At 44.8% G+C, this 16,442-nt stretch overlaps 1 protein-coding gene and 1 pseudogene across 2 annotated transcripts; both read left to right on the forward strand.

Moving 5' to 3' along the window:
- Positions 1 to 440: 440 nt before the first annotated feature.
- LOC103742518 lies at positions 441 to 754 on the forward strand (annotated as a pseudogene). Its single transcript, XR_607630.1, has one exon. The product of XR_607630.1 is annotated as a 40S ribosomal protein S21 pseudogene (transcript).
- Positions 755 to 5,413: 4,659 nt separating this feature from the next.
- On the forward strand, positions 5,414 to 15,996 carry Ptpmt1 (protein tyrosine phosphatase mitochondrial 1). The gene is made up of 4 exons (XM_008843622.3): positions 5,414 to 5,972; positions 6,085 to 6,165; positions 10,691 to 10,882; positions 15,674 to 15,996. Exons 1-4 carry the CDS (start codon positions 5,646 to 5,648, stop codon positions 15,815 to 15,817), a joined length of 744 nt encoding a protein of 247 aa, XP_008841844.2. The 5' UTR covers positions 5,414 to 5,645; the 3' UTR covers positions 15,818 to 15,996.
- Positions 15,997 to 16,442: the final 446 nt, after the last annotated feature.

Genomic DNA, 16,442 nt, shown 5'->3' on the forward strand with positions numbered 1-16,442 from the left:
GACAAAAAAAAAAAAAATTAACATTGAAGACAGGCGTGGTGGCTCAAGCCTTTAGTCCCAGCACTAGAGAGGCAGGCAGATCTCAAGGCCAACCTGGTCTACATAGTGAGTTCCAGTCCAGCTGGGGCTACAGGGAGACCCTGTCTCAAAAAGAACAAAAACAAAAAAAGTTAACAGTGGAAGGGGAGCCAGACATGATGGTGTCCATCTGTAATCCCAGCACTAGGGAGGCTGAGGCAGGAAGAGTATTATAAGCTTCAGACAGCATGAGCTACATACTGACACCCTGTCTCAAAAAATAAAAAAGCTAGGGGGAATGCAGGGCCAAGGAGTTGGCTTATCTATAAAAGCTGACAGTTTACAAGAACCCATGTAAAAAGCCCGATGTAGCCTTTTTGTGCTCGTGCTAGACTTGGAGGAAGCGGGCGTAACCTAGAACGATGCAGAACGACGCTGGCGAGCTCGTGGACCTGTACATACTGCAGAAATGTTCTGCGAGCAGCCGCATCATTGGAGCGAAGGACCACGCATCCGTCCAGATGAATGTGGCCGAGGTTGACAAGGTAACTGGCAGGTTTAATGGTCAGTTTAAAACCTATGCTATCTGTGGAGCCATTCGCAGGATGGGTGAATCAGATGATTCTATTCTTCAATTGGCAAAGGCGGACAGCATCATTTCAAAGAACTTCTGACCAGAGGAAATTGGGGAATGTTTGTCATAAATAAACAGTGAGAACCAAAAAAAAAAAAAAAAGCCTGATGTACTGGTGTGTATCTGCAATCCCAACATTCCTGTAGAGAGATGGGAGGAGGAGAGAGGAGAATCATGGAGGTCTGCAGGCCAGCTAGCCTGGAGTATGCAGCAGAGTAGCTGAAACAAGAAACCTTGACTCAAGATAGACGGCAGGCCAGGGGGTGGCTCAGTGGGTAAAGGCACTTGCCACCAAGCCCGAGGACCTGAGTTTGATCCCTGGGACCCACAGTGGAAAGAGAGAACTGACTCATACAAGTTGTCCTCTGTAGTGTGCATGCATGCACACACATGCACACAAAATAAATAAAATGTATCTTAAAGGTGGGAGACAGGCATGGCAGTATACACCTTTAATTCCAGCACTTAGGAGGCAGAAGCAGACACATCTCTGTAAGATCAAGTCCAACCTGGTCTACACAGCGAGTTCCTGGCCAGCTGGGGTACAGGGAGTTCCTGTCTCAATAAATAAATAAAATAAATAATAAATTAAAGATGGGTATAGCTTGGTAGTGTCCTCCTTTAATACCAGCACTCAAGAGGCACAGGTAGGTGAAACGCTGTGAGTTCTAGGCCAGCCTGGTCTACACAGGGAGCTCTAGGCCCCCAGGTCTACATAGTGAGACCTTGTTTCAATAAGCAAATAACAAATAAATGAAGTGAAATAAAGATGAAAGGCAAGATCAGATTCCCAAAAGTTGTCCTCTGTCCTCCACATGTGTACTGTGGCTCTTGTGCACACACTCACACATACACAATAAATCAATATTTTATAAAAGTTAAAAAATGGGGAAGGCATAATCAAATCATTTGTACTATCTTTGCAACTTTTCTGTACAGCTCACTAAGTTTTTTATTCCAGGAAATGCCATTTCACATCCATTAAAATGGTTATAATCAGTCAGGTGTGGTGGCACACCACGGGAGCAGAGGCAGACAGATCTCTGTGAGTTCAAGGTCAGCCTGCTCTACATAGTGAGTTCCAGGCCAGCTGGGGCTACAGGGAGACCCTGTCTGAAAAAATGCCAAAAAATTTGGCTATAATCAAAACAGTAAGTTTTGACCAGCATGTGAAGAAACTGGAAGCCTCATGCACTGCAAGTGTGAATGGAAAACGGTGCCACCCCTTTGGAAAACCATCTGACAGCTCCTCAAAAGCTAAAACAATGCACTGCCATATAGCCAACAATTCCATTCTCAGGTACACATCCAAAAGAAACAAAATTAGTATGGGTTATAGAGATGGCTCAGTGCTTAAGAGCAAGCACAGTTCTTGCAGAGAACATGATTTCAATTCCCAGCATCCACGTCCGGTGGCTCACAATCACCTGTAACTCCAGCTCTATGGGACCCAACACCTCTGGCCTCCTGGAACCTGCACTCACATACACATACTGTCACACATTCATGCATTCTATAAAAATAAGTTTTTTTTGGGGGGGCGTGTTTTGAGACAAGGTCTCCCTGTAGCTGGCCTCACAGAGATTTGCCTGCCTCTGCCTTCTGAGTGCTGGGACTAAAGACGTGCACCACCTCAGCCATCAAGCATTGTCTTTTTATTTGCCAAATAATCCATTGTATTGATGTGATGTGCCACTTTTTTTTTTTTTTTCAGTGCTGAGGTTTGGGACCTTTGACCTCAGGCAGGATAAGCAGGGGCTTATCTGTGAGATCCAGGTCAGCCTGGTCTCCATAGTGAGTTCCTGCTTAAAAACATTATGCTAAGTGAAAGAAGCAAATACAAAGAATGCATACAATATGGGTTTTTGTTTCTGTTTTTTTAGGGCAGAGGGAGGGATCTCACATTGCCAGGATAGCCTTAAATTCAATATATAGCAGAAGATGACCTTGAACTCCAGATCCTCCTATCTACATCTCCCAAGTACTGGAAGATGTACTAGATGGTGCTGCGATGATTCAGTTTGTGTGAAGTATCTAGAACATGCACAAAGCACTAGATTTGACCTGAAGAACTAAAAACAAAATAAAACCTTAAAAATAGGAGTCGGGCCTGGTGCTACAAGTTATAGGAGAGCCTGGTTTATGTAGTGGGTTCCAAACCAGTCAGAGCTACATAATGAGACTCTATTTCCAAAAGAGACAAATTAACAAAAAAATCTACTTATCTATACATATATATGTACACACACACACACACACACACACACACACAGGCACATTCATATAGCTACATGCCTTGGGGAGGTTGCAGCTCAATGGTAGAGCTCTTGCCTAACATATACAAGGACCTGGGCTCTATACCCAGCACTACAAACAACATGATTCCACTGTAAATTTTTAATGGGTGAATATATAGTGTGTGATTTATATTGCAATAAAGCTGTTATAAGTTTTCTTGGGGAGGTATTATCAAAATTAGAACCCCTAACATGCTAGGGCAAGCACTCTACACTGCCCAAACATTTAAAATTTTTTTCTTCTGGGGCTGGAGAGATGGCTCAGTGGTTGAGCACTGACTGCTCTTGCAGAGGACCCAGGTTCGATTCCCAGCACCCACATGGCAGCTACAAACTGTCCTTAACTCCAGTTCTAGGGGAATCCAAAGCCCTCTTCTGACCTCTGCGGCATTGCATAACACAGATGCACTCACATACATGCAGGCAATACACTTAAACACATAAAATAAAAATCTTAAAAAAATTTTTTTTTCTTCTTTAAATTTTGTCTTTTTGAGACAGTATCTCCCTGTAGCCCTACTTGGCCTACAACTATGTAGACTGGTCTCGAACTCACAGAGATCTGCCTGCTTCTGCCTCCTGAGTAATTAAAGGCATGCACCACCATGCCTGGCTCTTCTTTAAAAGTTTTAAATTATACTTACTTACTTTATAGTGTGTATGTGTGTATATGTGTGTGGGTGTGCACCTGCCATGGTATGCTTGTGCAAGTCAGAGGACAACAAAGGATAACTGTCTAAAGTCAGTTCTTTCCTTCTATCATGTGTGTTCCAGGGAATGCAACTCAGGTTATTACATTTAACAAACACCTTTACTGAGCCATCTTATTGGTTCATTTTTTTTTTTTTTTGAGACAGGGTTTCATGTAGCCTGGGCTAGCCTCAAACTCCTTATGTAGCTAAAGCTGGCTATGAACTTGATCCTCCTACCTCCACTTCCCATGTACTGGGATTACAGGCATTTGCCACCATGCCCAGATTTTTTTTTTTCTTTTTGAGGTACTGGTAATCAAACCCAGGACTTTGTTGGACAAGCACTCTACCCAGCACCATTTTTGCCTTTCTTTTTTTATTATTACATTTATTTACATGTATGTGCATGAATACCATGGGATGTATATGGAAGCCAGAGGATAACTTGCAAGAAGCAGTTCTCTCCTACTATGTGGGTCCCTGAGGATAGGACTCAGGTGGTCAGCAAGTGCCTTTATTTGATGGGCCACTGCCAGAATACCCACTATCCCACTATTAATGAATGAATGAATTAATCTATTTGAGACAGGGTTTCACTCTGTAGCCGAGACTGGCCTGGAGCCACTATGTAGCTAGGTTGACCTGGATCTTGGTATGTAGCTGACGCTGGCCTTGAATTTCCTGATCCTTCTACATTCACCTACCTAGGATTACAAGTAGGTTTCCCCATGACTAGCTAGTTGTTTTGTTTGTTGGTTGGGTTTTTTTTTTTTTTTTTTTTTTTTGAGACAGGGTCTCCCTGTAGCCACAGCTGGCCTGGAACTCGCTATGTAGATTGGGCTAGCCTTGAACTCAGAGATCCACCTGCCTCTGCCTCCCAGATGCTGGGACTAAAGGTGTGCACCACTATATTCGGCTGTTTTTCTTATACATTGAAAAGAAAATTGAAGGAAAGCAGATGTATTTGAGATGGTAGGATAAGTGGTTCAGTTCTTATACGTCCTTTCATTTTCCAGTTGTTAGGAGTATTTACTTTGACAGGAGAAAATAAACCTCTAAAAATATAAGAGGAAAAGTAATCAGATACTAATTTTCAGGGAGCTATTTAAATGTAAATAAGTGGCATTTAAAACCTTCTCTTTTGTAGGGAAGAGAGTCTCACTACCTTGCCCTGACTGGTCTTTAACTCCTTGGACTTACTCAAGTGACCCTCCTGCCTCAGCTTCCTGAATAACTGTGACTACAGGGACATTTGGGCCTGGTTTATGTTTGAGTTTTAATAACATTTTTGTCTGTTAGTGAGAGACATGCACTATGGAAACAAATAGAAATAAAGCAATAATAGTGCTACGAAGAAAATATATTTTATATGTATTTTTCATACTCTTTGTATACTGGTTTGGTCAGGAGGAGGGAACTTGACGCTAAGAAAAGGCTGGAGAGGTGGCTCAGCGGTTAAGAGTACTGGCTGCTTTTGCAGAGGACCTGAGTTCGGTTCCCAGCACCCATATGATAGCTAGCAATGGTCTGAACTCCTATTTCCGGGGACCCTCTTCTGACCAGCGTGGGCACTGCACGACACGAGTACACTTACATACATGGAGGCAACACACTCATACACATAAAATTAAAAATAATAAAATATAAGGAAAAGGGGGAGGGACGGGCATGGTGGCACATGCCTTAAATCCCTTCATTGGGGAACTAGGGCTACATTATGAGACCTGTCTCCCAAAAAAACAAAAAAGTAATGGGTGAGAACCAGCCGGCACGAGGCTCGCCCTGTCGGCTACTTAACCGCCCGGAGCTAGTCCTGCTCTCCAGCCCGGCAGCCCCAGCTTTCGGGAACCTCTTGGGCCGGCTTCCCCACCGGGTGGCGGTGGCACCTAGGGGGTCGTGCCTCCCTCTCTGAGGTCACGGCCACCGGCATAGCCTCACTTGCCCTGGGGCCGGGGACGCTCGCTGGGCGGCCCAGCTTCCGCGGCCTGCCCCGCCCCGGGAGCCATGGTGCCGGCCCCGGGAGCTCCAGAGCCCGTCCCGGAACCGCTGGGCCCCAGGGGGCCCGCGGGACTGGAGGCGCCGGGCGGCCTGCAGGTCTCGTCCTCCTCGTCCTTCTCGCGGTGCCTGACCGCGAGCTCGGGGGCCGGGTGGAGCGGGATGGCGGCCTCGGCGTGGCTGGAGGCCGGCCTGGCCCGTGTGCTCTTCTACCCGACGCTGCTCTACACCGTGTTCCGAGGGCGAGTGCGGGGCCCGGCGCATCGCGACTGGTACCACCGCATTGACCACACTGTGCTGCTGGGCGCGCTGCCGCTACGGAGCATGACGCGCCGGGTGAGCAAGGCCGCCGGGCCGGGGGAGCGGGGCCGGGTCTCGGCAGCCCGCCACCCCCGTAGGGGCCCCGGGTGTCCGCGGCCCTCGCTGAGCTCCTTCTTTGCCTCGGTAGCTGGTACTGGACGAGAACGTGCGCGGGGTGATCACCATGAACGAGGAGTATGAGACGAGATTCCTGTGCAACAACTCAAAGGTAAGGAGGAACCTGGCCAGGGGCCTGGGAAAATTGGAGAAGTTTGGGGGAGGAGGAGCACTGCGGGTGACCGTGCCCCTGGACTGGTGTCCGAGGCTAGTTGCCTTCTCCAGCACTACAGTCTGCCCATTCAGGTTTAAATGGCTGCAGCTGGACTTGCTTGGAAAATAATTACAAAACCTACCTAAAGTTGACCAACCAGAAGGAGTCGTGCGAGCAGGCTCAGGTGGCTGAAGCAAAGTTCAAGAGTGCCCTGGGCCACGTAAGGAGACCCAGTCTGAAAAAGAAAGCCAGTTAGTACGTGGGTGGCTCAGGCCTGGAATCTCACACTCAGGCAAAGGCAAGATGATTGCTGCAAGTTCCAGGCTAGCCTGTCAGGGATACACCAGGAAGCCCTGTCTCAAAAATCGGAGCGGTGGAGAAGATCTTTAAGCACTTAAAATTTTGTTTCCTCTTTTGAGACAGAGTCTTATGTAGCCCAGGGCAACTTTGAAAGAGCTGCACGTAGCTGATGACCTTGATCTGATCCTCCTGCCTCCACCTCCCAAGTACTGAGATTACAGACAGGTGCTAACACACCCATCTTCTATCTGTAATTTTGGTCACCAACCTCTAACTGAAGTTGAAAGGCAAGTTATGTGTGCCTTGCTGATTTCATTCGTTCAACACTTACTGAGCACCAAGTATGGATTAGGCAGTGAGCCATTTGAGATGAAGGCAAACTATAAGAAAAGCAACTCCTCAATAATAAAGAAGAGGACAAGAAATTGAGAGGGAGTTGGGGGGACATAGGAGGAGTTGGAGGAGAATTGGGAGGGATGGAAATAATGCAAATACAATATTCTTGAATGAAAATCTCAAAAATTAAAAAAAAACTCCTTAGCCTGTAATCTTAACACTCAAGGGGTGGAGGTGGGAGGATCAAGAATTTTTGGGGGGGGCGTCTTTTTGAGACAGGGTCTCCGTGTAGCCCTAGCTGGCCTGGATTCGCTATGAAGACCAGGCTGGCCTCGAACTCACAGAGATCCACCTGCCTCTGCCTCCCAAGTGCTGGGACTATAGGTGTGCGCCACCATGCCCAGCTTCCAGGATCAAGAATTTTTTTTTTTTGTCTTTTTGAAACAGGGTTTTCCTGTAGTCCCAGCTGGCCTAGAACTCACTATGCAGACCAGACTGTCCTCAAACTCAGAGATCCACCTGCCTCTGCCTCCCAAGTGCTGGGACTATAGGTGTGCGCCACCATGCCCAGCTTCCAGGATCAAGAATTTTAAGGGCAGCCTTGGCTACATAGTGAGGTTGAGGTCAGCCTAAGCCACATGAAACCCTATCTGTAAAATGAAATCATACAAATAAAAAGCTGGGCATGGTGGTGCATGCCTTTAATCCTAACACTTGGGAGTCAGAGGCAGGTGAATCTCTGTGAGATTGAGGCCAGCCTGGTCTACACAGTGAGTTCCAGGGCTACAGGGAGACTGTCTCAAAAAACAAAAAATAGAAAAAGGAAAAAGAAAGAAAACACCTCCTTAATCACCTGTATTATTAATTATTATTATTATATATTATATATGCTATGTCATTAAATTATCATTGAAAAAGGGCAGATGAGCCTGGGGATGTAGTTCAGTTGGTAGAGTACAGTGTTTGCCTAATATACATGAAGTGTGGTAGTGCAGGCCTGTAGTCCCGCCTCTCAAGAGGTAGAGGCTGGAATATAGTGAGTTCAAGGCCAGCCTGGGTTACATGAGACCTTGTCTCAAAAAAAAAAAAAAAAGTACATAACTCTTCTTTAGATTTCCCAAATTATTCTTGTCAGAAGGTCTCAGGGGTCATTAGCCAAGATGGTAGATGTCCACTAAAAACATTCACTAATGTGGTCACTTGTATAGAACAATGGTGACCAAAGCTACTAGGGATCCATAGCAAATGCCTGGTCTCTAGATGTGAGGCACCATCTGTAAGATGAAGCTTTATCATCCCACTAGCCTAGAGCAGAGAAATCTCCAAGGCAATCGTTCTCACATTTAATATGCCTAAGAATCATCTGGCAGCCTTGCTAAAAATAGCAAATTCCCACATCCAGCCCCCAGATACTCTGCCTCAGGAACTTTCAGGTGGAGTTCAGGAATCTGAGTATTTAACAGCACCGAAGGTGGTTCTGATGTGATTGATGTATAAGTTGCAAAAATCTGCTTTCAGTTTTTGTTAATTTTATAGGCAGGATTAACCACTCAGAATCACAGGGTTTTAGGTACTTGTTGAAGAAGGTAGTAGGGAGCTGGACATGTACAGTACAGACATGTAATTCAACACTTGGGAAGTAGAGGCAGGAGGATCAGCCCAAAATCATCCTTGGATACATAGTGAGTTAGGTCAGCCTAGGCTACATGAGGTCCTATTTTTCCAAACAAACAAGAAAGAAGCTATAAGAGTAGCTGGAGTGTATTTGAAATCTTAAAGCAAAAATACAATTGCTCAGTTTGAAGGCTTTACTTCATTTCTCTGCTTTTTTTCGTAAATCATACTGCACAAAGGTAGCAGGGTGATGGTGGACAATCTGATTCTGTAGCTTAGGCTAGCCTTGAACTTACAGAATGTCTTCCTGCTTTAGCTTTCCAAGTATTGGGATTCTGGGCATGAGCCACGGCTCCTGTATCAGCTGTGTTCTTTTAATTTTAAAACAACCCTATTTTATTATGTACCCCTCAAAAAAGTGGTAAAAAGATGTATGCACTTATGGAAAAGTCTGTAGTACTTGTACAGACCTGTACCAGATCCTAGAGCTGGACCATTGCTTAGGTTTCAAATCAGGCAACAGCACAGCTTCATAACATTTTTTAAAAATTAATTACTAATTAATTTTATTTATTTATTTATTTTGGTCTTTTTGAGACAAGGTCTCCCTGTAGCCACAGCTGACCTGGATTCAGATCGGAAAAACCACCATACCCAGCAAATCATAAATTTTTTTAGATATTTTATTATTTTTATGTGTATGTGTGTATTGCCTGCATGTAGGTAAGTGCACCTGTGTCATGCAGTGCCCTCAGATATCAGAAGAGGCTGTCGGATTCCCTGGAACTGGACACCAGTGCACTCACATATTTTTTTTTTTTTTTGCTAATCTTCTCTGTATCGTTCCAATTTTAGTATATATGCTGCCGAAGTGAGCACCTCACATATTTTTTAAATTATTTTTATTTTATGTGTATGAGTGTATTGCCTGCATGTATGTGAGTGCACCTGTGTCATGCAATGCCACAGAGGTCCGAAGAGGGATTGGATTCCCCTGGAACTGGAGTTAAGGAAGCCGCCATGTAGGTGCTGGGAATTGAACCTGGGTCCTCTGCAAGAGCAGTCAGTGCTCTTAACCGCTGAGCCATCTCTCCAGCCCTAAAAAAATATTCTAAACTTTTTGTCTGTGTGGGTATGTACACCTAAGTGCTGGTGCCTATGGAAATAGGAAGAGGGTTTTGGTTTCCCTAGAGCTAGAGTTACAGGTGGTTGTAAGCTGCCCCACATGGGTATTGGGAACTGAACTCAGGTCCTCTGCAAGAACAGTATGTACTCTAAACCACTGAGCCATTTCTCCTGCCCAGCTAATATTTTGCAGCTAAAAATTCAAGTACCTAAAGAGTATTTGAAGAACACTTTAGAGGCTGGGTGTATAGTTAAGTGGCAGACTACTTGCCTAGCATAGGCAGGGCCCTGGATTCAGTTCCCAATAACACACACACACACACACACACACACACAAAGACACTTTAAATTTATACAGAATTCCAACAGCAGCATAGCTGATTGATGAAAGGTCAGCTATTTCAGCCAGGCGTGGTAGCATACTGCCTTTAGCCCCAGCACTTGGGAGGTAGAGGCAGGCAGATCTTTGTGAATTTGAGGCCAGCCTGGTCTAAATAGCAAGTTCTAGGCCAGTTGGGGCTATAGGGAGACCCTGTCTCAAAAAGACAAAAAACAAAACCAAAAAGGCTCAAGGATTTCTGAACTGGACATGGTCCCAGCACTTGGGAGGTAGAGCAGGTGTATCTCTGTGAGACTGAAGCCAGACTGGTATACATATAGAGTTGCAGGCTTGCTGGGGCTACAGGAAGACCCTGACTCAAAAAGACACACACACACAATTCTGTAAAGGTTTCTTCCTTAGAAAAGAGGAAATGAGGCTGGAGAGATGGCTTAGTGGTTAAGAACACTGGCTGTTCTTGCAGAAGACCTGGGTTCGAATCCCAGCACCCACATAGCAGCTAACTGTCCGTTAACTCCAGTTCCAGGGGATCCGACAGCCTCTTCTGTCCTCCGAGGGCATTGCACAACATGGGTGCATTTACCTACATGCAGGCAATACACATATACATGTAAAAATAATAAATATTTTTTAAAAAAGAGGAAATAGTCACTACTTGTAGTAAGCTCTAGAACTTGTTTTGCTGCCCCCAGGTGCCCCTCTTCATGCTGTTTACATCATTCTTTCATTCTCTTTTTCTTTCTTTTATGCTGGCGGACCTCGTTCCAGGAATGGAAGAAGGTAGGAGTTGAGCAGCTACGGCTCAGCACAGTTGACATGACTGGAGTCCCTACCTTGGCCAACCTCCAAAGAGGAGTTGAATTTGCTCTCAAGTACCAATCACTGGGCCAGTGTGTCTACGTGCATTGTAAGGCTGGGCGCTCCAGAAGTGCCACTATGGTGGCAGCATATCTGATTCAGGTAGGAAAGGTATCTCTGGAATAGCCTCATGTATAGATTTCCTAAGGTTCAATAGCATGGTTTACTGGCAGGCGTAGATGGAGAGAGCCATTTACCAATTTCAGGCTGTCAGGAGGTGGTATGGTATCATGTCAATCACACCGAGCTTTGTGCACAGGCTAACCTCTAGATCTGCTACCTGCCAGTTAGGATAGATAAATGTGGATTCTCCTCTCTGATGTTCAGTTTCCTCAGCCTGAATGTGTCTTGAAGCTTAAATGAGAAAGTATTTGAAATAATTGCCTACAGCAGGCACTGAAAAACTGGAGTTGCAAAGGATGTTCAACCTAGCAGAGAACTAGAAAGTTAATTGTTTGAGATAGGGTCTTGTCATGAAACTCAGGCTGGCCTGGAACTCATTATGTAGACCACACTGACTTTATGCTTGTAGCAAGCCTCCTATCTACCAAGTGCTGTGGTTACAGGCATGTACCACCATACATGGCTGAAACACTTGTTTTAAATAGCATGTCAGGGGGCTAGGGATGTAGCTCAGTTATTAGGGTACTTGCCTTGCATGCATGAGGCCCTGTGTTCAGTCTCCAGCACTGTATAAAATTGGGTGAGGTGGCCCACACGTGTAATCCCAGCACTTAGGCGATGGAGGCAAGGGGATCTAGAGTTCCAGGACATCCTCAGCTACTGGCTACATAGTGAGTTCAAGGCCAAAAATAGCATGTTTGAAAATCTAGTACTATAGATACTAGTGCTGATCACTTTTAGCTCTAAAGTACTGAAGTTTCCTCAACTATTTCAGAGTAAAGCTCTGGACATTTATGCATTTATGCTCTTTTTTTTAAACATTTACTTATATGATGTGTTTGTATGTAGGTATGCAGATGTGCCACAGTTGAACAATTTTGCCTATCAGTTTATTGTCAGACAGCTGGGGATATAGCTCAGTGATAGAGAGCCTGCCTAGCATACATCAGGCCCTGAGTTTATTCCCTGGTATTGGAAAATAAATTGATTGGCAAGCAGGATGTGTAGTCTTTTATCATTCCCTGCTGTCTTTCCTTTTCCAGCTTGACTCATTTTTGCTATTAATCTGATCCTTGCATAAGGTTTCCAAAGTCATATGGGTAATTTAAAGAAATCTAATAATCAGCCTAGTCCTGTTACTGTAGACTGGGGAGTGTGTGACTGAACAGTACCAAGAATTTCATTATAAATATTCTGCTAGAAGCTGGGTATGGTGGTGTAATCCCAGCATTTGGGAGGTGGAGGCAGGGAAGCTCTCCAAGTTTTAGGTCAGCCTTGTCTATATAACATGAGTGACAGGCCAACCAGAACTATATAGTGAGAAATTCCTTCAGAGATAATCCTTTACTTTTAGAAGATGGGGACAGACTATGTCTATAAGGTTACCTTGATAATTAAAATGATCATTACAGAGCACCCCATTTTTGGTACCCCTCCTTGCTTCAGAGAAGTGTTACTCTACTTCTCAATAAAACATTGTTTGCTTGTGTCTAAAAAAACAAAGTAATGTCAGGCGTGGTGGCACACGCCTTTAATCCCAGTACTCGGGAGGCAGAGGCAGGTGGATCTCTGTGAGTTCCAGGCCAGCTGCAGCTACAGGGGAACCCGTCTCAAAAAGACAAAAAAAAAAAAAAAAAGCGGGGCTGTAGTGGCACACGCCTTTAATCCCAGCACCCGGGAGGCAGAGGCAAGTGGATCTCTGTGAGTTCAAGGCCAGCCTGGTCTACATAGTGAGTTCCAGGACATTTGGGGCTACAGGGAGACCTTGTCTCAAAAAGACCAAAAATAAATAAAAAACCAAAAAGAGGGCTGGGCATGGTGGCGCACACCTTTAATCCCAGCACTAGGAGGCAGACGAAGGTGGATCTCTGTGAGATTTGGACCAGCCTGGTCTACACAGCAATTCCAGGCCAGCTGAGATTATAGGGAGATCCTTATTATGTTGCAAAGAAAATAATGAGAATGGTATTTACAGGCTGAAGAGATGGCTCAGTGGTTAAGAGCAATGACTGCTCTTGCAGAAGACCTAGGCTTGGGTTCAGTTGCCAACATCTACAGGCAGCTAACAACCATTTGTAACTCCAGTTTAGGAGAGCCAACATCTGTCCTCTTCTGATCGCCACAGGCATTCATTGTACACAGGTGCACTTACATACATGCAAGCAAGAACATGCAAACACAAGAACAAGGCCAGCCTGGTCTACACAGTGAGTTCCAGGACAGCTGGAGCTACAGGGAGACCCTGTCTCAAAAACACCAAAAAAAAGCTGGGCGTGGTGGCGCATGCCCTGGCACATGAGAAGTGAGAGGTAGAGGTAGGTGGATCTTTGTGAGTTGGGAGGCCAGCCTGGTATACATAGTGAGTTATAGGCCAGCCAGGGCTACATAGTGAGACCCTGTCAGAAAAGAAAAGCAGTCTGCTGGAAGGGGTCTCAGGCAGGGTTTTTTTGAGGCATGGTCTCTCTGTAGCCCCAGCTGACCTGGAATTTGCTATGTAGACCAGGCTGGCCTTGAACTTACAGAGATCCACCTGCCTCTGCCTCCCGAGTGCTGGAATTAAAGGCTTGTGCCACCACACCCGGCTCAGGCAGGTATTTTGATCCAAATGAGACTTGAACCAACAAGCTACAAGTTGGATTTAAGCTTATTGGGTCCCAAACCAATGAGTATGCTTAAGACACAAAGAAAACCTCCTAAATGAAAAAACATACTCATTTTTCTACCTATGTAATGAACTATAGGAAAATCCTACCATTTACTCTTAGAAATTGTTTATTTTGTGAATGTAGCCCCAACTGGCTTCAAAGTCAGTATGTATCTGAGGATGACCTTGAACTGATCCTCCTGCCTCCACATCCCACATTACAGGTGTGTGAACCAAACCCAGTGTGCTGGGACTTGAACCCAGGGCTTCATACATGCTGGCAAGCACTCTACTAAACTGAACTACATCCACAGACTCCTCCTAGAAATTCTTATTGCCAAAATCCCAGCTCAAAGAGACATTGAGTAGACCTAGGAAGCCTTGAACTTTGGATCTCAGCGTCGTTGACTGAGGGGTTAAAATGCTCTCCATGGAACATGTGGGTTTCTTTTTTTTGGTCTTTTTTTTTTTTCTTTTTTGAGATGGTCTCTTACTATGTTGCTCAGGCTAGCCTCAAACTCCGGAACTCCTGTGCTCACATGATCCTCTAGAGTACCACACCCAGCAATGGAACATGAATTTTTTTTTAGACCTGGGCATTGAACCTAGGGTCTTTATGTTTGTTAACCAAATATTTATTTTTATTATTTATTTAATTTGTTTTATAAAACTTTTTTACTAAGTTTTAAGACAAGGGCTGATGTGATATTTAGCTCTAACTGGTCTGGAACTCATTATGCAGACCAGGCTGGCTTCAAACTCAAAAGAGCTACCTGCTTTTGCCTTCTGAGTGCTGGGACTAAAGGCACGAGCCACAATACCCAGTCTTGGCCTTCTTTTTACTAAGCTTTTTTTTTTTTTTAATGTTATTATTTTTATTTTATGTGTATGAGTGTATTGCCTGTATGTACATGAGTGCTCCCGTGTCGTGCAATGCCTGAGAGGTCAGAAGAGGGTTTCGGACTTCCCTGGAACTGGAAGCTGTCCCTGGACGGCTACTGGTTTGTAGCCGTCATGTGGGTGCTGGGAATCGAACCCGGGTCCTCTGCAAGAGCAGTCAGTGCTCTTAACTGCTGAGCCATCTCTCCAGCCCCTTTACTAAGTTTTTTTAAAAAAATATTTTATTTTGGAGGCTGGAGAGATGGCTCAGCAATTAAGGACATTGACTGCTCTTGCAGAGGACCCCGGTTCAATTCTCAGCACCTACATGGTGGCTTCGAACCATTCTTAACTCCAGTTCTAGGGGAATCCCAAGCCTTCTTCTGACCTCCGAGGCATTGCACGACAGGGGTTCACTCACGTACATGCAGGCAATACACTCATACACATAAAATAAAAATAATAAAGTGTTAAAAAAATTTTATTTTTGAGTGTATTGCCTGCATTCGTGTAAGTGTACCCGTGTCATGCAATGCCCTCAGAGGTCAGAAGCTGTCAGATCCCTTGGAGCTGGAGTTACCTAGTTATTAACTACCATGTGGGTGCTGGGAACTGAACCCAGGTCCTCTGCAAGAGCAGCGAGTGCTCTTAACCGCTGTGCCATCTCTCCACCCCCCCCCCCTTTTTTTTTTTTTTTTACTAAGTTTTTAGACAGGTTTCATTAAGTTGCCTGGGCTGACCTTGAACTGTAACTCAGGCAAGCTTTGAGGTGCTGGTCTTGCCTCAGCCTTGTGAGTAGCTGGGATTACAGGCTTGTACCTCTGAGGGCAGCAGGAGCATTACTCTCAACACCTCTAAAGTGCAGTCTTTTTGAGACAGGGTCTCCCTGTAGCCACAGCTGATCTGGAACTCACTATGTAGACCAGGCTGGCCTTGAACTCAGAGAGATCTGCCTGCCAAAATGCAGTCTTTTCATTTACTTAACTTTTTTAAATATTTCATGTGTATGTACAAGCATGTATATGCCTACCTGTACTCTGGAGCACAACTTGCAGGAGTTGGTTTTCTCTTTTTCACATGTAGGTCCTGGGGATCCAACGTAGGTCGGCAAATACCTTTACCTGCTGAGCCATCTTGTTGGCCCATGTTTTTAAAATTGAATTCTGGGAGCCCTTCAGCACCTGCTCTGAGGTCAAGGGCATATAACAGCTTCCTTTCTCAGCTGATTTCCTAACTTTGTACTTCAGGTACACAAATGGAGCCCAGAGGAAGCAGTACAAGCCATCACCAAAATCCGGTCGCACATCTACATCAGGCCCAGCCAGTTGGAAATTCTCAAAGAGTTCCACAAGGAAATTTCTTCAGGAGCAGTAAAAAAAACTGCTGACTAATACTGACATATTGAAATATGAAATATATAAAAAAGAACCCAACAATTTCAAGATAGAGTAAAAATGTTTAAAGGACCAAAGGGGCTTAAGCCAAGACTTGACAAAACACAAATGTGCTTAGTAGAAATTTTGCTTCCTTTGCCTTCATTCTCCTGAAATAACACTGTTGTGTGACTACAGAGAACAAGACTGTGTGACTAAATCTTATTTTCTTGAACAGGGTCAAAGAAATATTACTTTTAACAAAAAAATCTTTTGTGTACCTAATATTGTGTGTAATGACACTGGCACCATAATAGACTTTTTTTTTTTTTTTTTTTTTTTTTTTAAACTCAGACATTTAATGCTAGAAAAAGAAGTATTTAGATCTGGTTCTTTGCTACCATAAGAACTCCAATTTCAGCTGCATGACTTGGCAGAGCCCTTCCCCAGCATGTTCAAGGGGCTGAGTTTGGTCCCTAGTACTTCAAAGGTAAAAAAAACAAATCGTGTTTCACTGGCCCGAAGGCCCCACTTCTCTCACACCTGTGGAGCAGTGATCTGGATGCAAAAGGCTATATGGGGCCGGCCATGGTGGTGCATGCCTGTGGTCCCAGCACTTGGGAGGCAGAGGCAGGTGGATTTT

This window comes from Nannospalax galili, unplaced genomic scaffold, assembly GCF_000622305.1.
Source record: "Nannospalax galili isolate Female #2095 unplaced genomic scaffold, S.galili_v1.0 scaffold1200, whole genome shotgun sequence".
Taxonomy (NCBI): domain Eukaryota; kingdom Metazoa; phylum Chordata; class Mammalia; order Rodentia; family Spalacidae; genus Nannospalax; species Nannospalax galili.